Source organism: Pituophis catenifer, unplaced genomic scaffold, assembly GCF_029215685.1.
Source record: "Pituophis catenifer annectens isolate HBS135680 unplaced genomic scaffold, rPitCat1.0.hap2 SCAF_1, whole genome shotgun sequence".
Taxonomy (NCBI): domain Eukaryota; kingdom Metazoa; phylum Chordata; class Lepidosauria; order Squamata; family Colubridae; genus Pituophis; species Pituophis catenifer.
Genome location: NW_027256881.1, coordinates 294759835 through 294785697, shown reverse-complemented (window position 1 = coordinate 294785697; position 25863 = coordinate 294759835). Strand labels below are relative to the sequence as shown.

The 25863-nt window shown below is 36.9% G+C and overlaps 2 protein-coding genes across 5 annotated transcripts in view; both read right to left on the bottom strand.

The window, feature by feature from the left end:
- Positions 1-259: 259 nt before the first annotated feature.
- On the bottom strand, positions 260-14944 carry PSMA6 (proteasome 20S subunit alpha 6). Of its 2 annotated transcripts, none has more exons than XM_070931382.1 (7): positions 14741-14944; positions 13131-13225; positions 12570-12651; positions 10904-11059; positions 8330-8508; positions 2611-2705; positions 260-462 (listed from the first exon to the last, which is right to left on the bottom strand). In XM_070931382.1, exons 1-7 carry the CDS (start codon positions 14814-14816, stop codon positions 405-407), a joined length of 741 nt encoding a protein of 246 aa, XP_070787483.1. In that variant the 5' UTR covers positions 14817-14944; the 3' UTR covers positions 260-404. The 2 variants fall into 2 exon arrangements, with proteins under 2 accessions (XP_070787483.1, XP_070787484.1); XM_070931383.1 differs by having other exon boundaries at positions 14745-14944.
- Positions 14945-17091: 2147 nt separating this feature from the next.
- PRORP (protein only RNase P catalytic subunit) overlaps positions 17092-25863 on the bottom strand; it is a 40486-nt gene continuing 31714 nt past the window's right edge. For all 3 annotated transcript variants that reach the window (XM_070931380.1, XM_070931379.1, XM_070931381.1), the window contains exons 6-8: positions 19028-19176; positions 17656-17851; positions 17092-17248 (exon numbers count right to left, since the gene is read on the bottom strand). In XM_070931380.1, the coding sequence (XP_070787481.1) occupies positions 17120-17248; positions 17656-17851; positions 19028-19176 (474 nt within the window). In that variant the 3' untranslated portion in view covers positions 17092-17119. The remainder of the gene's footprint in view (positions 17249-17655; positions 17852-19027; positions 19177-25863) is intronic.

Genomic DNA, 25863 nt, shown 5'->3' with positions numbered 1-25863 from the left:
TGCTCTATATTTATCCAGAAAATAAGATCAGTGGGCCCATCTTTTCACATATACAGAAGATCAGCATATAATTTTTTGCTGTGTTCCCAAAAGTAGTAAGGGATCCTTTATTAGCATGCTGTGCATAGTTAAATTTTGGAACGCTTAAAAATGGGGGAGGGACTATACTCCATTCTCAAGGAATAAAAGTTACAGAATATATTGAGTCACAGCATCACTGATATATAACTTTAATATCAAATAATAAGAAAACAAACCATTCCAAAACCTCACTTTATTTATTCAAAGTGAAGAAATACATCAGATACAGAGCATTCTGTTTTCATCCCATAATTCAGAACCACTCATTTGTATTCACCAGGCATTCTGCCTTGCAATCACAGAATGAGCAATTTTAAACAGAGTTAATCTCTCTCTGCTAGAGCGACAAGGTGCGTATCAATTTCTGCTTCTGTAAGAATCCTAGAAAGAGGGAAAAGCAATGGTATTTTTTATTCTTCACCTCAAATAATCAAATATTTATTTATTTATTTATTTAAAACATTTGTACAGCTACCCATATTAAAACACAATCTCTGAATAAAACACTATATATAATAAATAAAAACAGAGAATTATAACTTCTTAGGACTTGTAAGGTGGCAACATTTAAGGGAAGGGAAGGGAAGGGAAGCATGTCTGTCCTACCCAATCTGGGGGGACACGAGCAAATACATTCAAGGATTTTCAGCACAATTAAATCAACTGCAAATGAATTTTACAAAGGAAACATTATAAATGTGTCTATGTCAGGGATTTTTGAGTTCCACATGCTGGAATATCTGGGTTCAGGCTATGCTAGAGTTTACAGGCAAAGCATGCACTGTGTAAACTATCAAAGTTGCTTGCTTGTGAGGTGCCGCAAGGGTCGGTCCTCTCGCCGCTCCTGTTCAACATTTATGTGAAGCCGCTGAGTGAGATCATCCGTGGTTTTGGGGTGCGATGCCATCTGTACGCTGATGATACTCAGCTGTACATCTCCACCCCAGACCACCCCAATGATGCCCTCGAAGTGATGTCCCAGTGTCTGGAGGCCGTGCGGGTCTGGATGGGGAGGAACAAGCTTCGGCTCAACCCTTCCAAGACCGAGTGGCTGTGGATGCTGGCGTCCCGGTATAGCCAGCTGGTGCCATCGCTGGCTATTGGGGGCGAGTCACTGACCCCTACAGATGGGCTCGCAACTTGGGCGTCCTCCTGGACACACGGCTGTCTTTAGAAGAGCATATGACGGCTGTGGCCAGGGGGGCTTTTTATCAAGTTCGCCTGATACGCCAGTTGTGCCCCTTTCTTGGTCGGGACTCCTTGTGCACAGTCACTCATGCCTTGGTCACGTCACGCCTGGACTACTGTAACGCTCTCTACATGGGGCTCCCCCTGAGGAGCACCCGGAGGCTCCAGCTGGTGCAGAATGCGGCCACGCGGGTGATTGTGGGAGCGACGTGGCGCTCCCACGTAACACCTCTCCTGCGCGAGCTGCATTGGCTCCCGGTGGTCTTCCGGGTGCGCTTTAAGATGTTGGTTCTCATCTTTAAAGCGCTCCATGGCTTAGGGCCAGGGTATTTGCGAGACCGCCTGCTGTTACCGATAACCTCCCACCGGCCAATACGCTCTCACAGAGAGGGCCTCCTCAGGGTGCCGTCGGTCAGGCAATGTCGGCTGGCGGCCCCCAGGGGGACAGCCTTCTCTGTGGGGGCACCCGCCCTGTGGAATGAGCTGCCTCCTGGAATATGATTGATCCCGGACCTCCGGACCTTCCGTAAAGCCCTGAAGACATTTTTATTCCATCAAGCCGGCCTAGCCTAAATGGTTTTTAAATTGGGATTTTAAATTTTATGGATTTGGGGGTTTTAAATTGGGAAGCTAGTGATTTAATTCTTTTTAATTATCTTAACTTTTGTATTTGTATGTTTTTTAATTTTGGCTGTTCACCGCCCTGAGTCCCTTCTGGGAGAAGGGCGGTATACAAATTAAATAAATAAATAAATAAATAAATAAAAGTTGATTCTATGCTAACCTGTGCCTAGTATCTCCAGCATTATGTTAAGAAAGAAATCATATCTTTCTTGCCAATGCAATGCTGTGACATTAATTGCTGCTGTGCAATTTCCTCTGGATTCCAAAGGTCTATAATGAGCTTTTCCTTGGCAGTTGCAGTGGCATACATTCATACCAGATATACTTAAGTGGATGTATTTAAATACCAAGTGTTACATAATAAACTGACCAAAGACAAGTGCCAGGATACAGGTAACAGAGAGCACACCTATGTATTTTTCAACACAATAGTTTTAAATTGGGGTATTTAAATTTATTGGGGTTTTAAATCTGAGCCACTTATTTAATTATTTTAAATTTTATATTGTTGTTTTGTCTGTGTTTTTAAATAGGCTGTACACCGCCCTGAGTCCTTCGGGAGAAGGGCGGTATAGAAATAAAATAATAATAATAATAATAATAATAATAATAATAATAATAATAATTATTATTATTATTATTATTATTATTATTATTAAAAATAAGATAGCCACAATCAATGTACCCAACAAGAAAAAAAAAACTATTTCACATTACCTGAACTTTGGATTATCAACTGTAACAACCCCTACTTCTATTTCAGATGGTTTGAAGTCAATGGACAAAACAGTAGAAAGACAGGTAATTCCGGTCTACAAGTAAACAAAACAAATCTGATCAGAAATATTTTTAGTACTAGTTAATGCAAAATCTGGTTTTTATTTTAAGAAACTTGTTAATCTTTGTCCCTTCATAGGCAGAGCCCATTTATAGATATTTGAAATGCAAAATTCTAGCAGCTTTGAAAAGGAAAACAATTGAGTCTATAAATTAATTTCTTACAGTTAGGAATTATCTGTAAAGACAATTGCAGTGTAAATAGCAGTGTAATTCCTAGTAGCATTCAAATCTTCAAAGCTTTTCAGCACATTTAAAATTATTTTAGTAAAATTACTACTGTTTTGAAGTATCTCCTCAATTTATGACCAAAATTGAGCCCAAAATTTCTGTGGCTAAGCGAGACATATGTTAAGTGAATTTTGTCCCATTTTACAACCTTTCTTACCACAATTTTTGAATCACTGCAACTGTTAAGTTAGTAACATAGTTGTTAAGTGAATCTGGCATCTCCATTGACTTTGTCAGAAAGTCGCAAAAGATGATCACATGACCTCGGGACACTGCAACCATCATAAATGAGTCAGTTGCCAAGCGTCTGAATTTTGATCATGTGACCATGGGGATGTTGCAATGAACATATGAATGGTCGTTAAACAAACTGTTGTAAGTCAAGGACCACCTGTACTATAATGGGGTGGTGGTGGTTATACATACCTTACATGGTAGCTAAATTTTATTTTGAATTAATTTGAATACTCATTTATCCTAAGCATTGCTAAAAATACAGTTTGTTCTCCAGCATAAATTTAGTTAAATGCCTGAGTCAAAGCAAGGCTCAATGCAAGCAACAATCACCTCCCCGCCCCGCTTATTGGTCCTAATTATAGCTAAAATGCTATGTAAATTATCAGCATTTATGGAAAAAAATGACAGATTTATAAGTGCCACAATTCTTGCTACTAATGTATGAACCCCAAATTCTTTCTACAGTTTAAAAGGGTTCTTCAGAAAGTATACATCTCCTGTATTCTAATTCCCTCTGCCCTAATAATTACAACACAAAGGGATTCAAATCGTCCCTAAGGCACATTTTGACACTATTGCTGTATGGACTAAGTTACTGTTTTAATTTTTTTAAAAAAAAGTAGTCTACGGAGGCAGACCTGATCTTATTGCTCAATTTTATCAACTAAAATAAAATTTATTTATGGCAACTTGCAACATTCTCTAGACACAATACCAAAAAAATATGCTTATTATAAAATTGTAATAATAAAGTTAATATAAGACAGCAACTGGAATACAGGTTGTCCTCTGTATGGCCGCTCATTCAGCGACCATTCAAACCTACAATGGCATTGAAGGAGCTGTAGTTACAACCATTCCTCAGAGTTCCCACCATTGCAACATGCCTACTGTCATGTGACTGCGATTTGGGTGCTTGCCTCACAATTATGACATCACAGAATCCCATAGTCAGCGTTCGTAACCTTCCCTGATGGCTTCCTGCAGTTAGTGAGGAGCTGGCAGGAAGTTTTACTTCATGGTCAAGTGAGCTCCTCGTTAACAACCCACACAGTTGTTGGGACCAAAATTGGTGCTGCTAAGCGGCATGGTCATGTGACATTGTGCTTTACGATTGCATCACTTAGTGATAGCAATTCCAGCTCCAATTGCCATTATTAACCGACTACCCATAATTAGAAAATTTGGCTTTGGTCTAAAAAACAAATCTAGAGACAGACTTAGAAGAATTCTGCCAAGAAAATATAAGTCAAATTTCATTCCATCTATGTAAAATAAATGAAATGAAATAAAGTATACTGATTAGCATAAAAATTTTCTTCTAACAATCTGAGAAAATCATTGACTGGATGTGGACATCTCCAAGTGAACAATATTCAAATCACATGACTATAACTCAGCAAGCAAAGAAGGAAAAATCCATTTACTCAGCAAAAGCAAGATCTGGCGCTGACTTCAGCTAAAACCACCCTCTGCCAAATTGCAATTTAAAGAAAACAAATAACATCACCAGACCAACAAGATAAAATGTCAGCAATATTCCCATATGATTACATGGTGAAGATAAACAATAAATGTAATGGTTTTGATTTCATAAATAAAACACTCAAAAAGTCTGGATTGAAATTCATTATATGCTTAATGATGAACCAAACAAGTAATGTAAATGAAATGTAAAAAGCAAAAAAGGGCAAAATTTATTAGGAGAAACAATTACTTTCAGTATGTTAGTTCTACTCAGGGTGGATTTGATTTAAATCGAGTTGATTTAAATCACAATTTAAATCATGATTTAAATCACTAGTAAAAAGGCTTGATTTAAATCAACTCGATTTAAATCATAATTTTTAAAGAGCAACTGTCAACTCTGCTCTCCTTTGACCCACTGTTGACTCACCGATAGTCCCAGTGTTGCAGAATATACAGCCTCATGCTACATAACTAAGCTCCATTTCATGCTGAATAAACTAAATTATTTGGTTTAAATTATTGAGGACCCAGTTGTGGGGGCAATAAGCTGACTTTGTATAAATATACAAAAGGATGAAGGCTATTGCTGAGCACATTGCAAGCCGCCCTGAGTCTCCGGAGAAGGGCGGCATATAAATCAAATTAAAAAAAAAAAAGAAAAAAAAAGAAAACTATCTTACGATAGATTTTTACCCCAAAAGTTTTTTATTAAAATAAATTCGATAAAAATCAAAAAAATCCGATTTAAATAAAAAAATCTGATTTTTTTGATTTTTTTTTAAAAAATCATTGATTTTTATCCACCCTGGTTCTACTGTAATGGCTTGAAATGAGGAAAAGTTAAGGAATCTCTTGTTAGAAGTGAAAGTGAATAAAAAACTAGTCAATGGTTACTTTTTTTTTAAAAAAAAGATACTTTCACCCTGTCCCACATTGCTTACATTTTATTTTTAAACTTCCACCTTTCTTTTTGAGAATCTCATCAACTACAACTTTCTCAGCCTTCCCTTCTTCTCAACCCATTTACTCTCCCTGAACCGATCTGCTCACTTTTATCATTCATTATCCATCCATTCAATCAATCAATCAATCAATCAATCAATCAATCAATCAATCCATCCATCATATCACTTCTTGTTTTACAACATATGCTTAAGTAGCCCATTCCCACTTTTTTTATGATTCCACTACTGTGCTTGACTCTTAGTTTTAAATAACAAAACATATCAGACATTTTCACTTTTTTTTAAAACAAGCATTGATTCCACACAATGAACCATTACCCCACAATCTTTTCTTCTGATGTTTTTACAAATTTATCTACCCACTCTAATTTTTAATTTTTTATGATGATTTCCTGAAAGAAAGGGAAGAGATTTCCAATGCTTTCCATAGCAGAACAAGAAAAATACATGAAGGTGGCAGACAACCTCCTATCCAAATATCTTAAAATCTTGGGAAAATTCTTCACTGACTGAAGGCTCACTCTTAGCACCAGCAAAACAGTAACTACCTGCTTCCACCTTAACAACAAACTAGCACATGAAGCCCCAAGTGTTTATTAAACAACAACTTACTTCCCTATAATCCCTATCCAAAGTTACCTTGGAGTAATATTGGACCAGATTCTCTCCTGTAAGGTACAGCTAGAGAAAACAGCGGCAAAAATCAATACTAGGAACAACCTGCTCCAGAAATTATGTGGAACTAAATGGGGTGCTTCAGCTGCCACCTTCAGGTCATCAGCATCAGGTGCCCCCTGTATGACTTAACAGCTGCCATACTAGTAAGTTAGACACCAGACTCAGCGACACCATGAGGATTATAAGCGGATGTATTAAAACCACTCCAACTTGCTAGCTTCCTGTTCTGAGCCATATAACACCACCAGTTTTACGAAGGTAAGATGCACTAGTGAGCAAATACAGAAAAATTATGAACTCCTCACTGCTACCAGTGAATGCCGAACTTCCTCATTTATTAGCCGGAAGATTCAAATCCAAGAAACCCACACTGGCACTTGCACATCTGCCCAAGAACTTTAACACTGATTCCCAATGGAAAGCCAAATGGGTGGCTGAATGCCCAAACATAAGAAGACATATAAATGAGCCCACAAAAAAGGTGCCAGACTTTGAACTACCACATCAGCAATGGACAATCCTGAACAGGATTCACACCTCAAACAGCATCTGCTAGGATTCTCTATATAAATGAAACATAGTATCCTCCCCTCAGTGTGACTGTGGATCCCATATCAAACTGTAGATCACATTATGACCGGCTGTAAACTGAGGGTATATACCGGTCTAGTATCTGATGTTAATATAAGAATGCTGCGCTTGAATGTTTAGATGGTCTAGTCATTGGTGTTTGAACATAGATCTTTTTACTATTTATATTTTATTGTGTTTTACCAATCTAGGTGAAATGTTAATATATATGCTAGTCCATGTATGATATGCCATACACTAAATAAATAAATCCAATGCTCCCTACCAGATTCCCACAAGAAAACTCAATGTGGAAGCTGGTAGGATGTTGGAAATTGTTCCTGCTCTCACTGCTTTTTAGCCTGCCCTTGGTCATTCTCTTTCTCTGTTTAGGTAAGGAAAAATCTCTGAAACCAACCAGGCATCAGTTGTCTAGTACAATCCTACACTCCATATAAATCATTCAGGTGATCAGCCAGCAATAAAATGTCATCTGTACACATATTCACACAGCCAATCAAATGCATTTCTAACATCACAACACATTCTTATTTATATATCACACTTAAAACACCTGTTATTTATTTATAATAAATAGGGAATTTTCCTACTGCATGCTCATCTGTGCACTGTCCCTGACTCATGCTGCACCCTCATGCAACCTTCCATGCTGATCCACGCAGCAACTCTTATGCACTTTCCCTGTCCCAAACGGTGTCTCTTACGCACCTTCCCTGACCAGCACCTTTCTTCCTCTTACTGATGAGGTGCAACTAGCCAAGGCAGCTGCTGGTCCTTCACAAGGCCTCTGTGCAGTCTCATGAGCTTTGGGGAGGCTGCGCAAGAGAAGCCAAAAGGGCAAAATTGGGGGACAGATAGGCAGGTGGGGGGAATTGAAGCACACGCTGTGCTAGCAATTGTGGACAGGCTGCCAAGCACTTGAATTTTGATCAAGCGACTTTGGGGGAACTGCAACAGCCATAACTTGTTCATTCAGTGCCATTGTAACTTAAAATGGCCACTGAATGAATGATCTTAAGTGAGGATTAAATGTATTCCATTATTAATTCATAGCTGACATTACTGTTATTGATTTAAAGGAAAGCTCTGCCAAGGAAGACAACAGTATTTATCACAAGAAATAATAAGTGTTATTCATCTGCTGTGAATTCAACTGAGTTTAATGATGTATAATTCTAGCAACATGCTGTAGAAAGATGAAATGCCAGTTGGGATGCATTTCAGCGTTTTTAGAACAGAAAATACTGATGAGAATAAATCACATAAGCAAACTTTACTCTTAAGCATACCAGTTAGAAGACTGGTATCACTATATAAGATTATCTTATATAGTGATAGTGACCACTCTGAAGCAAACAGGGCATCCCCACAAACCTTCCATGAGATTGCAACCCATTAAGCCTAGGCATCCTATCCTATGGACTTACCTCTACTGTCTGTTCAAATGTCCAGTCCAATTTTTTCTTCACTTTCTTTTCAAGAAAGCTAGTTGATTCTGTTTGTTTGACCCCTGCAGCTGTGGCCTTAAACCCACAGTAATATCCGGCTGGATCACACTTGTATACCTGAGGATTGTTTTCTTCATCAATGCCAATCATAATCATGCCTTTAAGGAAATAATAATTTTGAATAATTTTATTTAAATACATATGGCATGTCATATCAACAGTGTGATTCTGAACAGTTAACAGCAGCTAACAAAACATAAAATATGTGAACAATGATAGCTTTATTTTTTTCAAAGAAGTTGGTTCTAATCAAGATTTTTTATACACCCTTTATATAAAACATGCATGAATAGACTTCAGCCTTTGTTCAGTTTGGCAATTCTGTGTAGCTCATTAAATATCTTCTTCCCAAATTTGAAAGTGCAGGCAGGTTAGAATTATTGGAACAGTTGTACAGCAATTGTTACTGTTCTTAGTTTGAGAATTGGAAGGAAGATTAGAAGCCTCACAACCAAAAATACTCTTAATACTCTTGATAATCAAGAACTTTGTTTGCAAATGCCAAGTTCAACCTTTTCCTGCCCAACAATACATGCTCCCCTCCTTTCCTTCCTTCCTTAGAGAAAAACAGGTTAGCATTGTTTCAGTTTCCTAATAATTCTGTTGGCAATTTTGCATCTTCTCCAGTTCTCAGTAGCTTTATGGTCCAGTGACAAGAACAATATCAATATTTTAAGCCTGGTTAATACTAAAAATTCATATAAAGGCATTATTTGAATTGTTTTCTTTCTGTCAGTCTTCAACATCCTAATTAAGAGCAGAACTATTCCCCATGTTAAAGGGGTATCTAAAATATATTCTCTTTTTAAACATCTGCATTTATAAAATCCAAAAGTTTTTTTGGATTTGGAAAAATGTAAGCAAAAATTTGCCAGAGAGACAGTAAAGTCAGTTTAGTCTAATGGGAAAGTCAGTTTGGACTAGTGGTCAAGGCATCAGGCTAGGAATTGGGAGATCATGAGCTCTAGTGCTACCTTGGGCCTGAAAGCCAGCTGAGTGACTCTGGGCCAGTCTCTTCCTCATAGGATTGTTGTTGTAGGGAAAATAGGAGGAGGAAGAAGAACAAGATTTGTTTGCCATCCTGATTTATTTATAAAAATAATAAATGTGGGATATAAATAAATAAAAATAGTTTAAAATAACTTTTGGTTAACATATTATACTTAATCCTGTTTCCATTTTAAAGCAAATTCCTGGTATTAATGGAATTTCCATAAATTCGAACATTGCTTGACTTCTGCAATTTCCTATAATTCAGTTGCCAGAATTCTAATTCCTAGACTCCAGTTCTCATTTTACAACTCTCTTCAAAGCAGAATACCACCCAGAGCTTGAGTCAACTTGTGTATAGAATTGAATTTTAATAATCAAGAGACTTACGTAAGATTTCATTTCATGCTTTTCAATGTACCATTTAACAGCCATGACTAGAAAGTTATGTATCCCATAAAATATGCAGTATTTTAAATAAATATTTATACATAACTATTTTAAATAACCAAATAATCTAACTAAATGTTGCACAATTAAGGACTTTAGGAAATACTGCAGCCAGGCAAAACTAAGAAAATGATAGCTGATAAATCCTACTACAGACACAACTATCATTAGTAGACTCAGCATCCATGACATAAGATGATGCATTTTTTAAAAATTGTTTCACCAAAATAAAATCATTTTAGTATCTCTTAGATTAACACTGAACAGATACCATTTCCAATGTTGTCATCCAAATACAACTAAAATTCTATTAAAGGAACTCATTACATTAAAATTAATATAGGTCAGCATTTTAGGGCAAAATACATTAAAAAGGCAAGCCTGTTATTCTGAAGAACACAACATTAATCTCATTTGATGCATTATTTTTTTTTATTTGGGTAGTATAATCAGGGATCTAACCCAAGAAGAGCAGTATAACAAAAATTAAACTTGAAAGATGCATCCAGGTCAATCAATGGAAACATTTTAAAATGGAAGTCTACAAAGTATGAGAATCCATTCTTTACTTTCTTATGGTTGAGATGCAGTAAACCAGAAGGAAACATATTCATTTGAAAGCAGCATTAATATTTGTCAAGTAAGCTTCTCTAGAACTGATGACATACATCGCTGCAGTTATGAAATAAGCCAAGAGAAAGAAAATAAGTAAGATTGTGCAATTTCCAATTAATATGGCTGCTGAATTGTATGGGATTAGAAGTATGCAATCTGATGTCTTCCAGATATTTTTGACAATAACATCTATAATCTCAAAGCACAGACCATACTAATTAAGCTACATAGAAAGAGTAAACGGGGGAAAAGAGGGAAGGCAGCAGATTGTCACCCCGTGTGTTCAAACGAATACTAGCATTTATCCTAATATTAAAAAATGAATTTTATATATTCCAAAATATTTCGTGAAGATCAGTTGTTGGTGAGATTTTCTAGCTTCATTACACATCAGCTTCCAACAGTTTGTTATTATTTTCAGTTTGTATTTATACTTACAGCAACCAAGAGGTCTCATCTCAGCATTCTGTGTATAGACCTGAGAAATATCTGCAATTCTTTTACATAGCATATCCACTGGAATCTCATAACCGTATTTGTACTTCCAGTTAGCAGCCTCATAGCGGGCTCGCTGCACCTGGGATCTACTGTCCGCTGTTGTAGAAATAAAAGACCCAAAGTCATTCTCATATGCTTTTTAAAAGTATAACTGCAATGGAAAAGTATTTAAATTCAAATAAAAGGCTTTTTAAAATTCTTATATTCCTAAGACTATACAGGTGGCCCTCAACTTACAACCGTTCGTTTACTGACCATGTGAAGTTACGTCACTGAAAAAAGTGACTGTTTTCACATTTATGACCATTGCAGCATTACCACAGTCACATGATCAAAATTCAGACCATTGGCAATTGGGATATATTTACAACAGTTGCAGTGTCCCAGGGTCAGCTTTTGCAATCTTCAGACAGCAAAGTCAATGGGTAAGCCAGATTCACTTAACAACTGTGTTACTAACTTAACACAGGGAGGTCAGGGAAAGTGAGCAAAGGTGTGAAGAGATACAATGTAGGTTGGAGGAGGTGGGTAAGGGGCATGGTATGGGTCAATAATGGTGAGACGGAGTGTACAAGAACCAGTGTGGATCAAGGAGTGCAAGAAAGTATGCGGGAGGGAAAAATCAGGGAGGGTGCAAGGATGGACTGAGAAGGGTGCACCACAGATATGTGGATGTGTTAGTGAAGCACCATAAGACCAAGAAGGGTGCATGAGTGGCTGCAGCATGAGCACAGAGGGGCTGGGGAAGGTGCACAGGTAACCTTCCCTGCTGGCTTCCCCTTTGATTTTCTGGGGAAGCTGTCGGGGAAGATTGCAAATGGAAAACAAATTATGTGGGGTGCTGCAGCCAATCTTAAGTATGAACTAATTACCAAGTGTTCAGATCATAATGATTGTGGTTGTGGGATTGCCAGGATGGCCAGAACTCTGAGGACCGGTCATAATAACTATTTGTTCAGCATCATCATAATTTCAAATGGTTGCTGAACAAAAGCCCATAGGTTGAGGACTACCTGTAGCCCAAGATATACCCCTCCAAATCTGAAATATCATTATTCCACCCTCATTTCTTCCCAGGCCCTTTAATAAGTATGGATGAGATTAAAAATTAATACCATTATCTAATGCTATTTCTAAAAATGCATTCACTTGCCTTTAGACCAGAGGTGTCAAACTCAAGCCCTGGGGGCGGGATCTGGCCCACAGGGTGCTTAGATCTGGCCCACAGGGCCACCCTGGAAGCAGCCAAGGACCAGCCCGCGGTACCTCTGCCAGTGAAAACGGAGCTTGGGAGGCTGTGACGGCCTCCTGCAACCCTCTGCCAGTGAAAAAGGACCTCAATTTTCGCTGGCAGAGCACTTGGGCCAATACAAGTGCCCCGACACGAGTGACGTCAAGCTGGCCACATCCACCCTGGTCACACCCACCCGGCCCCCAAAGTCAAACACAACCCTGATGCAGCCCTCAATGAAATTGAGTTTGAAACCCCTGCTTTAGACCATATTCTTGATTATGCAATATTAAAGTCTTATTTAAAACAAAAATAAAGTGAGATACTTCACTTCGGTACAACTTATTTACTATCTGATTTGTCTTACGTTTGTACCTGTCATTCCGGTCATTACACATCCAATATTTTCAGTTATTCTGAATAAGTGAGTCACTGTGTTCGAATCCAGTAGCTTGTCCTAAAGGATAAAACAAAACACAATTTTAAGATATTTATTTTATCAGCTTTTATAACTCCTATCTCCCTCAGAGAGATAGATACATCATTACCATGGAACAAAGTTTCTTTTTTACTTCAACAGGGAAAAATATATAATTTGTGTCATACATAGGACATTTGATGGTTAAGAACAGGCGCATTTACTTAGAAAAATTATTCTTAAGAATATTGTTGATTCCAGTGACACTATAATCATAATTTCATTTTATCATAATAATTTTCAATGTTATCTTTTGAACATTATGGAAAATCTATGACTCTCCAAGTAAAATACTCTTCCCTAACTTCAAAGTCTGGATCTTCCATCACTCTACAAAATTCCAATACTCTTCATTAGTAAGATCAAAGCACAGAAGAATTAAAAATCAAGGAACAATAAAGATACAAGTCAGCCATACATGCGGTCAAGGATTATCCATGCAGTCATATTATACTTACAGGTACTTTTTTCTGTGTGACAACAACTGCACAGTCCTTTCCACGAACAGCTACTGATGTCAGTCCACCTTGGTTTATGGCCTTGAATGCATATTCTAGTGATACATTGAACACAATTTTTACCAACAGTAGTTGAAACACTGACAGCATCAGATACAAACCTTCATTAAAAACAGATAGTTCACATCCACAACAATGTCTTAGACCAGCAGCCCTCAACCTTTTCGGCACCAGGGACTGGTTCCGTGGAGGGCGTTTTTTTTCACAGATTGGGAAGGGCGTGATTTTGCACCTGCCTGGATGGGGTTTTGCTCGCTTGTGCAGCCTGGTTCCCACTTGCTTGCGTGGCCCAGGAGTTGGGGACCCCTGGCTTAGACTAAGTGTTGTGCCACTTAAAAGTGATGGTACTGTTTTTTTTTTATTTGAAATATCCAGATAGCTATAATTGAACTGTGGTGGTGCAGTAGTTAGAATGCAATATTGCAGGCTAATTCAGCTCACTGCCAGGAGTTCGTTCCTGATGGGGTCAAGGTTGACTCAGCCTTCCATCCTTCCAAGATTGGTAAAATGAGGATTGTTGGGGGCAATATGCTGATTCTGTAAACTGTTTTAGAGAGGGCTGTAAAGCACTATGAAGTGATATGTAAGTCTAAGTGCTATTGCTATTTAGAATCTTCATATTCACTATTCACATTTGTCTGTACTGTCTGTCTGTCTGTACTGAACTTGAGTCTCATACAGAAGTATGATTCTAGCACACTGTAAAAACACAGTAGAAATGTAATGTTTACCAAAATAGTCAGACCCACATAGTATTTTGGTAAACTCTAACATGTGGGATCAATAAATCATTAAGCATCTCAACACATCACAAAAGCATACACCTCCCTCATGCCAATATATTCCGAATTTTTGCACTCTCACCACTGCACTCTCGCCATAGTTCAAGATCATAAAGCGACTCACAGGTAAATAAATTGCCAGACGAAAAGCAGGCTAAATGCTTTACCAGCCTTCACTGGGTGGCCTTTGGATGTCCCACAATTCCCAGAATTTGCAGCTAATATTGCAGAAAGCCGGGGATTATGTAAAACCGCATCTGAAAAGGTACCCCGCTCTGAGCCTTAATCCCGAGTTATGTCACGAAGTCAGCATTGAGAAGAAAAAGTCACAAAGCGGGAAACTTTCGCAAGGCGGGGAAAGTAATACTTCTCAAGGCTCAATTTTTTTCCCCTCCCCATCTACTAGCGCTCGGAAAGTTGCGTCCTCGCTTTCCCGGATCGTTTTGTTTCGCTTTCGCTTTCGCAGCAATGACGAAGGTTTTCGCTGCCGACAACTTTTCAACCTTTCCAACTATTTACGCCGAAGAAAATAACCCCGAGCGCCTCGTACAGCAGTAGCTGAACGGCTTGAAAGCCACCGCGATTGCAACACAGTCCCTTTGGGACGCTAACTGCTCCCTCGCTTCTCTACCGGCGGCGCCCCACTTCTGGGAAAGAAAGAAGCCGAAGGCGTCATTTAACATGCGTTTTTCCTTCCTCCCCTTTTGAGAGAGGGAAAGAAAAGCGGCGTCCTGCATCGTGACGAGGCGGTTTTTGCCACTGACTTACCTACTTGATATAGGCGCCCTTCGGGGGAAAAGATAGTAATATGCCGGTCAAAGCCGGCGCTGGAGCCTCGAGACATGGTCGCGCAGAAAAAGCAAACCAAGCGGCAAAAGTGGGGGAAACTGCCCGCAGACACAGCATGCGAAAAGGTTTCTACTTCCAGCGGCCGGGGAGCGGGTGGGGTGGGAGCGAGGGAAACGGAGTAGTACTTCCGGGGCTACATGGTCACGCGCAGGCGCAACGAGGAGCTGCTTACCTCCCAGAAGCGGAGGAACTGGTGCTTTGGTTTCCTATTCGTTTGTTCCTTAGTCACGGTTACGCAAGGCGCAGACGCGGAAGCAACCATAATCACGCCGTCCATTAACGAGAAATCGAACGTTTCTTGACTGCCGCACATGCGCTTTAAGAATTAGGACTGCGAGAGTATAAAAGTCCCCTCCCTTTTTTTTTTTTTTTGACAGGAGGCGCGCGCGGAGGTTTAAAAGAGCGATTGTTCTCGCGTGATACTTCGGTAGCTCCCTGTTTGAACGTGTGAATCGGTGTTTTCGGGACGAAACTTTTGGAGCAAAACGAGACTGCTTCATTAACGGAATCACGTAACCGAGCTGGGATTGTTGCCCACCATCTTTTTTTAAAGGCTTTTTAAAAACTCTTTTGGCTGATTTCAAACTAAAGCCGGGCATGATGTAAGCTAGGAGGAATCCCCAGAGCTACTTATATAGACTAAGTAAAAGACATAGAGTCAAAACACAATAACAAACTGCTGTCAATCAAGGAGAGCTGTGTGGATCTGTGAAAGGAAAATAAAGTGGGCATCTGGTACCACTTTTTCCAACTAACATTGATTAAAAGACGTAATCTTTCATGAATTGCAGCAAATGAGTTGATCCATGTCTATACAGGTGGGCCTCGACTTACGAGCACAATTGAGCCCAATTTGTCGCTAAGTGAGACATTTTTAAAGTGAATTTTGCCCCATTTTATGACCTTTCTTGCCAAGATCATTCACTTAACAACAGGTTAAGTGAATCACTGCAGTTGTTAAATGAGCATCACGGTTAAGTGAATCTGGCTTCCCCATTGACTGTATGTCAGAAGGTCGCAAAAGGTGATCACATGACCCCGGACCACTGCAATGGTCATAAATGTGAGTTGGTTGCCAAGCATTTGAATTCTGATCACATGACAAGGGAATGCTGCAGCGGTCATAAGTATGAAAAATGGTCATAAGTCACTTTTTCTGGGCCATTGTAACTTTGAAGTCACTAAATGAACTGTTGTAAATTGAGGACTACCTTATCGATCGCTTTCAAAGTTGTCACTTGTCAGAATTTGTATGATTTGAGTATTAAATTTAAAATAAACATAAAAATCAGCTACCATTTTTTAATCTTTTACTATTGCATCACATTCTAAAAAAAGCCACTGAAAATATTTTTGCTGTTCTTTGTGAAAAAAATACAAATAATTGGTTAAAAATGAAACAAGCTACAATTCTATTTAGAACTGTAACGGTGTTGAAATCAATATTAACTGAAATTTCTTATTTTATTCCAAATGTACATTCATTTTATGTACCTCATTCATTTACTGTATCGATTCTGCTTAATACTTGATAATGTAGGCTGACCAGCTGGAAAGAATTTCAAGGATGATACTGTAATCATGAATATCCAGTATTGAAGAGGATAATAATATATCCATAACTGGGAAGGGAGGCGAAAACCTACTGATACTCCAGTTTCTGGTGTACAAATTTTGAATTAGTCTCCTTTCAAATGGGAACTCCAGATGCAGTTACATTTTAGTAAATTTTTATCTGTACTTAATTTTTGTTCATGGTATCTCCATTCTTGAAGCTGTATAACCTGGAAATTCCATAAGAGAACTGGCTGTTTCTCAGTCACTCTTTCAATATTTAGTGCCCTTCCTTCCCTCCCTGCTTTTTTACTTATGTCAGCAAAGTTTATCACAACCCATCAAACAGAGAATTTTGGAGCATATGAATAGTAAAATTCTAAAATGAACAGATAATTGTTTCTCATAAGATGAGCTATATAATACTAAGACGCTCATCTGGAAAGGAGAAACGTAAGAAAAATATATACTTACTGATGAAAAGCAGAGAAATAAGAACATACAACTCCTAAGGCATCAAAAAAGCAACTGGTTTAAACTACAATTATATTTATCAATCAAAAAGAACTGTTGCATCACAGTTTTCAATATTTGTAGAATTAAGTATTGATTGTAACGTAGGGATTTGTTTAAGTCTAGGTCTGTTGTCTTAGAAAATGAATACGTTTTAACTATTTTGTTTGAAATTTATTTGAAATAAAGGTGCCATGCATACATTTTCACTTTGAACAAAAAAAGCATCTTTTATTTCTTCTGAAGACAGAGCCACTTCCCTGGAATTTCATAAGAAACTCTCTTGGACAAGTTGTCATCATAGGGAATGTGCCATGTGTTACCATCAGTCTGCACAACTGTATCATATGGCAAAGCATCCTATTAAATAATGAAAGACAGGACTGCATTATATATTTTGCACAAGAATATTAAGATTTTATAATATATTTTAAACCAAAGATAGGAAACTTGGTATCCTCCAGTAATGAACTGAGGGAACATCTAAATTGAACCAGGTCCCCTCCCCCCCATATCTCTATCTATAAACTCTTTTATGTAAGATTACAAGCAAAGCATTGATAAAATGCTTCTCATAATGGAATATAATTCAAAAACAATCCTTCAGTAAACTAGTGTATAAATATTAAACATTACAAATTATGCTGAGGACATTTTTATTGGAAAAAATCATCTGGGTTTTCTTTACAAAGACTATATCCCCTTTGATTTATCACTCATGCTTGATAATTATTAAACAAGAATAGCATGAATATGTGTAACAGTACCTCAAATGTTAATATCTTTCCTGGTACATAGCTTGACACCACCATCTGATGTCCACGTTGCCATTTAAAAAACAAGCGACGAGTAACATTATCAGAAAGAACAGCTCTGTGATCCCGTAATAGATCTCTAGTTACCAACATACAGTGACCACCTGAGTGAAAAGTGGCATAGAGTAGAAATGGATCATCTTTAGACCTATTTTTTTTTAAAAAAAAGGCAAACAGAAATATTATGTACACCATTGCAGTTTGCACAGTAAAGTACTATAGAACTGATTCAAATAATTATTTCAAGATCCTAAATATGAGGTGTTTAACTTGTTTAATCTTAGCATTATGTCTATATCATGGGTATCTATTTACTTATATATATGCATATACTGATATACTTACAATTTATATGAATAATATCAAATATTTAGACCAAGCCTGCATACTTAGTCACTAGGGAACATTTTTAGTTTTTACTAAATAGTTCTCCAAGTGAAGTGTTTTATTTCCTGGTTTCCCTTAGGATTTGTTCTAAAAGTTGATGATAGAATACGTGTAGCTATATTTATTATATTAATAAACAGCAGTTTACAGATTTTACTAAAAATGGATAATTACATTTCCTATCAGTTCAAAGAAATAAACAGAGGTATTTGTTAAGCATTGAAATGTATGTCAACATTTTTTTGTTTTAAACGGAAAACTTCCATTTGATAAGAAGTTTATTAAATTGCATTAAAATAGAAATTAAAATAAGAACAGTTACAAGATATTGTGTCACATTCATTTTTCTGTTGGAGGTGTAAAAATTTGAGGAATCCCATAGATCCATACAATTGGTTATGTGATTAGTTGACATATTTTTGGAACAGAGTGTTTATTTTATCAGTAGATTTATGGGAAAATATTTAAATGTTAAAGATATTAACATCATCTACATGTTTCTGTTTTTGTTTTTTTTTTGTTTCTATTAATTCCTTTAAGTTTAAAAATGGTATTGTTAACGGTGGAGGAGAGGGTTGGATATATAGTTATTTTATCAATTTTTTGTAATTTGTTAATAAAAACACGAGTTGTGGGGTTTAATAGTGTGGTTCATTATCATATTCAAAGGTAATTAGGTATGCAGAGCTATTGACTGTTGTAAAAAAAGGCATGCATTGTTGTGAATAAAATAAGTGAAAAGCCTGCATTTATCTATTCTATGGAAAAACATTACACAATTGCAAAATAAAATATAGTATATCAAGAATATATAGCATTCTCATATATAAAATATAGTATATTATTTTTGTTAAATTCAGTCTCAATGCTCATATGCAACCTGGAACTATTGCAATGATTTCTAAAGATGATACTTTCTAAAAATCAAACAACATACATATTATCAGTAAAGAAGAAATCTGCTTTCTTCTGCATGTCATCCATGTCTCTTTTTTTCCACTGAAACGAATTTTTCAGCATGTGTCTACGCCCGAGGACAAGCAATCGATGATACTTCTGTGCTAGGTAGACGACCACATCCAGCAACTATGCGGGGAGGAAAAGTGTGTTTTAAAATGTGGATCTTGTTCATTCTTTTCTTTCTATATTAGTGATGAATCATGATCCCTATAGATTTGTCTTTATGAAGAACTAAAAAAATCAAAATTTGTTAAAATGTTGGTTTTAGAAAAATCTGGGCTGAAAATGGAGATTTCTTACTACATCCATATTCTGAGTGGCTTTTCTTCCTATTATGACTTATTAGCTTCCTTGAGAAAAAGTGGAAAGAAGAAGATCACATTGAAATTGTAACATTTGCAGATTTGCCTAGACTGAACCACAGCAGGAAGAATAGGATATAACAAGAAGGCAAAGAAAGAAATTTGTTGCAAGAATGGCATGAAGTTAAGAATCTGAGGAGTTCTTTCAGACAATGAATTTATCCCATATTTCAGAATGAAATTTTGAATTAACTTAAGCTTTGTGTATTCTTGCAACAATTCAGCTTCCTGATCTTGCCTTCCTGAAATATTAGACACTGTGTTCGTACAGTATATCTTAATCATGAAGATCCAATTTACAGTCTTCTGGGATCAACATGAAACCGAACCACTGAGTTCCAGAACATGCTAGGGTAAAAGTGATTTGTTATTTTGTAGTTCAGTATGTTGCATAATTCCAGCTAATGTGTATCCCCAAACCTAAGACATGACAAAGTCCTCTAGACTTTTGCACTGTTTTAAGAAGAATTCTTTCCTTAAATTGGGTTGCTTAACTCAGCTGTTTAGCCTGTCTGCATAATTAAATTGGTACTAAACCCTGACTAGAGAAATCTAAAATAATCCCACCTAAACCACAAAGGGAATAATAAAAATATGATTATTAGAAAAGAGTTCCGTTTGCCATATGCTTGCATAATAAATTTCCCATACATTTGTACAAAAGTGATCCATATTCAAATAGATAAGAGGTACTTTTGTTTTAGGTATTTTAAAAATACATTAGTCTGTTTCTCTTTCTAATAGTTTGCTCTTCTATTTAATTTAAAGATTGGATATTATTATGATAGGCTATACTTATAGCCCATCATACGTATAGGAGGATTTCCTATTTGGTTTCACTTCTATGTATAACTGCTTCTCAGCAAACAAGATACAAACTATTTTTAGACATAAGAAAAATGGCAAATGGTTTTAACTGTTAAAATGAAATCTAATATCATTTATTTATTTTCTGTAATGGCACTGAGGCAGGATTGAAGTTTGTGACAAACATAGAACTTTGGAGATTCAGTACACTTGAGAAGATTGGTGAATGAAAAAGATTGTGGGAAATGTGGACTGTCTCCTGCTCCTTCTCCTATTGTTCTTGTGACCAGTGTTGGTTTCATGATCTTTACTTGTAGTGACAGTGGAAGCTGAAGTGATATAGAGCCATTTCTTGCAATTGCAAGGACAGAGTAAAACAGCTTAAAGCAGGAGTGTCCAACCTTGGCAACTTTAAAACATGTGGACTTCAACTCCCAGAATTCCCCAATCAGCCTAGGTAACTGGAGAATTCTGGGAGTTGAAGTCTTCAGGTCTTAAAGTTACCAAGGTTGCACACCCATGGCTTAAAGTATTATGTTTTATGGACACTGCACTGGAGAACAAAGTGGCTTCCTTCACTCTTCGGTCACACTCTCTCAAAATACTTAGCAGTAAGATAGGAATTCCATTTTATCATTTTTAATGTTTTAAAATAATAATTATTTGATATTACTGTTTGTATGCCATCCAGAATCACTTGTTTTCAGATATGGGAGACTACATAAATTTAAAATAAATACATAAATTTTCAAAACAGCTTTGCGAACAATGACTGTGAATATTGTTGGGTGGGTGGTATATATGATAAATGAAAATGGAAGGAATAGCAGATGCTCCCATCAAATTATAAATGTGATTCAAGGTATTAATACTGTATAGATGAGAAATGGCTTAATTACAGGTATATCCCAGAATAGATTGAGGACTAGACATATATGGTTTGAACACCAGGTGTACAGATGTGTACCTGGGCATAAAGCTACGTACTTGTTTATATCTCTGACAGCAATGGCAATAAAGCCTTAAATACCCCTGCAATTAATTAGAATGTAGCAGCTGACCACAGGAAATCAAAAGTGCACAGAATTAGTATATAAATCAGGAATATTACCCCAAAGTCTCACATCCCAGTCACAGGGAGTAAATTGCAAAATAATACAGTACACATAAGTCATGCTTTTAAAAAGGTCAGGTGTTTTTTTTTTTTTTTTTTTGGTACATGTCTTCCTTCTCAGATCATATAAAGATTTCTCAGATGGGAATTCCCTCAATAGTGTTGTAAGGAGGCACAAAGAAATTATGACTCAAGCAAACAGCTAATCACCTGCTACAGCTTTGTCAGAGTTAAGGAAGTCACTTTCAGGTGAATTTACCTTTGGTTGTATGAGAAGTACTCACAATATTTCATCCTTATAAGGGGTGGCGGTGGAATGCTTGAAACACTTCATTGATTCATTTTGTGCCTGTACAAAGTATCAATTCAGTTCACTGCTATGTGAATAATTGTAAGAGTGGATTCAAGAGGAAAATATGAGCCCTAGAATCTGGAATAAATTGTTTTTCTATCTCCTTAGGAAACTAGAATAAGTTCCTGGAATTTAATATATTGCCACAAAAGCAATGCTATCATAGACTCTTAAGAGATAAATATGAAAGGTGAAGCAGCAAAACCAAAAGATACCCGTCTTTAAGATGCCAAGACACACACACAAAAAGCCATGCCATAATGAATAATCTCTATTTGTATGTATGTTCTTCTGAAGAAAAAATATATTTAATATATTTCTGTGCGGCTTTCCATAAAGTTATGTCTAAAGACATTTTGAAATATATAGTTAGGCACTGGATTTATTTTCTTTAATTTCTACAAACCATTATGTATAATTTATTGTGTTTTCAATTTTATTGCCATAAAATACATTTTCTTTGATTTCCATTTAAGCAGGAATAATTTGTTTTGAAAAATTACTGAAACTGTTCTCCCTCAATATGAAAATGATGCCACAGCACATGAAGTATTCTGAAGAAATTAACTTTGTAGAACTTTGTAACAAGGAAAATATCTCTTGCATCACCACTGACAATATTGTTCCTTACAGAAATAAATATCATTACATTCTGATCAGGTATAAAGCACAATACTGCTTCTCACAAACCATTTGTAGAAACAGGACAAATGTATAGTAGTACACCATTACTGCATAAGGGGGAAAAATGGTCAGTTTAACAACCCCTGGAAAAGGGGGAACAGTTTTAAAGGATGGTGACATTTTTGAGCTGGAGTTGATGAGTGTGTGTGTGGAAGTGAAGGTACAGGTTTAGTAATCAGGGAAGGCAGAATAATTGAATTGGAAAGGACCTTGGAGGTCTTCTAGTTCTACCCCCTGCTCAGCCAGGAAACCCTATGCCAGGGGTGTCAAACTCACGTCGTCATCACGTGATGTATCGGGATTTTTTTCCCCTTCGCTAAACTGGGCGTGGGCATGCCAACACGTGACACATCCGGCCCATAGGCCGGGAGTTTGACAACCCTGCCCTATGCCATTTCAGACAAATGGTTATTCTATTTCTTCTTAAAAACTTCCAGTACTGGAGTATTCACAACTTCTGGAGGCAAGTTGTTCCACTGATGAATTGTTCTATCAAGAAATTTCTCCTGTTCTAAATTGTTTCTCTCTTTGATTACTTTCTATCCATTGCTTTTTGTCCTGCCTTCAGGTGCTTTGGAGAATAGTTGACTCCCTCTTCTTTGTGGCAACCCCTTAGATATTGGAACACTGCTATCATGTCACTGTAATCCTTCTTTTCATTAAACTAGGCATACCCAATTCCAGCAATCGTTCTTTATATGTTTTAGCCTCCGATCTCCTAATCTTTGTTGCTCTTCTCTGTACTCTTTCTAGAATCTCAACATCTTTTTTACATCGTGGCGACCAAATCAGAATGCAGTATTCCAAGTGTGGTCTAACCAAGGTATTATAAAGCGGTATTAATGCATCATGTGATCTTAATTCTATCCCTCTGTTAATGCAGCCTAGGACTGCATTGGCTGTTTTGGCAGCTGCAGTACAATACTGGCTCATATTTAAGTGATTGTCCATTAGGACTCCAAGATCCCTCTCACAGTTACTACTATTGAGCCAGGTATCACCTATACTATACCTATGCATTTGGTTTGTCTTGCCCAAGTGTAGACCTTTAATCTTTTCACCATTGAATTTCATTTTGTTAGATAGCACCCAATGTTCAAATCTGTCAATATCCTTCTGGATCTTAAGCCTATCTTCTGGAGTGTTGGCTATTCCTGCCAGCTCAGTTTGATCTATCCCCTTATCCAAATCATTGATGAAGATGTTGAAGAGTACTGGACCTAAGACAGAGCCTTGGGGTACCTCACTGCATACTTTTCTCCATGTAAATGCAGCTCCATTGAGGACTACATGTAGAGTGAGATTGGTCAGCCAGTTACGAATTCATCTGGTGGTGATGTTGTATAATCCACATTTTTCTATTTTATCAAGTAGTAGGTTGTGGTCTATTACGTTTGTCAGAAAATGCATTTTCTGAAAATGTGGTCTACTATATTTGTCTGTAAATACATTTGTTAGAAAATGAGTTGGGAACACATAGATTGTTATGCATTGTTATGTATTATTAGATTGTTATGAAGTAGGAATCCATTGGCTAGTTACAGTGAACAGTGTTAATGAAAGAAATAATAGAGTTGGAGGAAATCTGCAAAATTCTTGAATGAATATGATCCAAGGAGAAAGTTTGGTGACATGAGTAAATGCATAGGAAAAGATTTTTTAAAAAAACTACTGGGACATACAGAAGTTCAAGAAAAATTGAGAACAATTATTGTTTGGTGAGTATTTGCTTTTATTTGCTTGTTTCTAATGCACAGTTGAGGCATTCCTTAATCCATATACATGGCATACAAAGGAATTTAAAAGTATGGTTGATTTGATGGTTTGTAATGAAAATGTGAGAGAACAAATGAATGATACAAGGGTAATAAGAGGGGTTTTTTGTACTAATTGATCCCATAACTTGTAAGTGGATTATGAAAAAAAATTCAAATAGAAAAAAAGAAAAAGAGAAAGAAATAAGAGTAAAAATAGAACGATTGCAGGGGGAAGAAGTATGAGTAGCGCTATATGAAAAAAACCCTAAAATTGTAACTGTCTCCACACTAGATGAATGGAAAGCAACGTAAGGAAACAGGTAATCTACTTGGAAGTTTATTTACTTGGAGTAAAAAGAATTATGTTACAAAGTGCCACATATATCATACTGATGGAAAAAATGAAAAAGGACACCTACTAGAATGGTGAAGTGAGATAAACAATACATGAGAAAAATAAATAAAACAGAATACTCCCTGCAAAACCTGAGGATGAAAGAAAATTACATATTGTGTATATAGAGAGCAGAGCAGAGCAAATTAAAAATAAAAGTAATTAAATGACTTGGGATGTAACTGTGAAGTGAAGGAATGCCGGAAGGTGTGTTTTCGAGATCAGCATGAAACTGACAGGAATATTTTAAAAAATAGTACTGAAAGACAAATTACTTGTGTGTCCAGTCACACTTGGCCAATAAAGAATTCTATTCTTTAAAAAAACCATGTTACTATACAAGGAGAAAGACATAAAAAAGAAGTGTTACGTGCTTCAAGATTGTTGTCAATGGTTAAATATGGTAAAATATGGATTGGAGCAGGTTGTTTAAGATTGTACCTATGTCTGATACACAGGTAGGAAGAATGGTGGTACTGTTCCCTCTACCCCAGGAAACAAGAGAAAATACAAAAACTATTGGGAGTTTATTAAATATACTTGAGAAGGTGCTGGGCAGCATTCTGATCAAAAGGGTGGGAGGGATGACAATGAATAAACTTTGGACAGTACAGACTATATGTTTGCTCCTTGGCACATATATGAATGTGAAAAAGAAAATTTAGGGTAAGGATATGACAGAATGTGGGCTTGAAATGTGGAATGTCTGCATGAAGTAGTTTTACATTTCTTCAACAAAGACTTTCAAATAACAGCTCATTCCATTCCAGTTTGAGGGGTAGGGGTGGAAAAAGGATGTGGTCCTTTTTGAAAAAGCTTGCACAGGTAAAATTTCTTTGTAAGACTGAAACTGAATTTAAATTACAAATCTGTGTCTGACATGAGTAGATTCATTTTCCATTGTGTGGGTTTTAAAATGTTTCAAAAATACTCACACTGTATATAGGTTAGTAAACATGAAACTGGGAGAAAGAGCAGTGACAGATTGGATCTGGGGCTTCCAGAGTGTGGAGCCAAAAGATGTAATAAAATTTCTAAAATAATACAAAAGTTAAAAATATAGCCATTTTCTGTTGTAATACTCCCATTCAATTGCAAAAAATCACATATCACATTGACCACCAGTCTACCAGGCCAAAACAAACCATGAAGGAAACTACTATTTTATATTGCAAAGCCTCTTCTTTACAATCTATGATTACTTTCTTAGTTGCTGCAAATTGCTTTTCAGCCTCTAAGAACAAAAACATCAACCCGGATTCAACTTCCAAGGCCTGAAATGACATCTTTTCAGATGTGGGCTTCACATAATTTAACAACCAGTTCGCTTAGTGCAGAATTGA

Bases quoted from the DNA above. Each gene is read 5' to 3' on its own strand.
- PSMA6 (XM_070931382.1), bottom strand. From the start codon at position 14,816: ATGTCTCGAGGCTCCAGCGCCGGCTTTGACCGGCATATTACTATCTTT. The intron at 12,652-13,130 runs GTAAGTATAATA...TTTATCCTTTAG, and splicing joins TCACACAGAAAAAAGTACCT to GACAAGCTACTGGATTCGAA. The intron at 463-2,610 runs GTAATGTGAAAT...CCCTCTTTCTAG, and splicing joins GTTGATAATCCAAAGTTCAG to GATTCTTACAGAAGCAGAAA.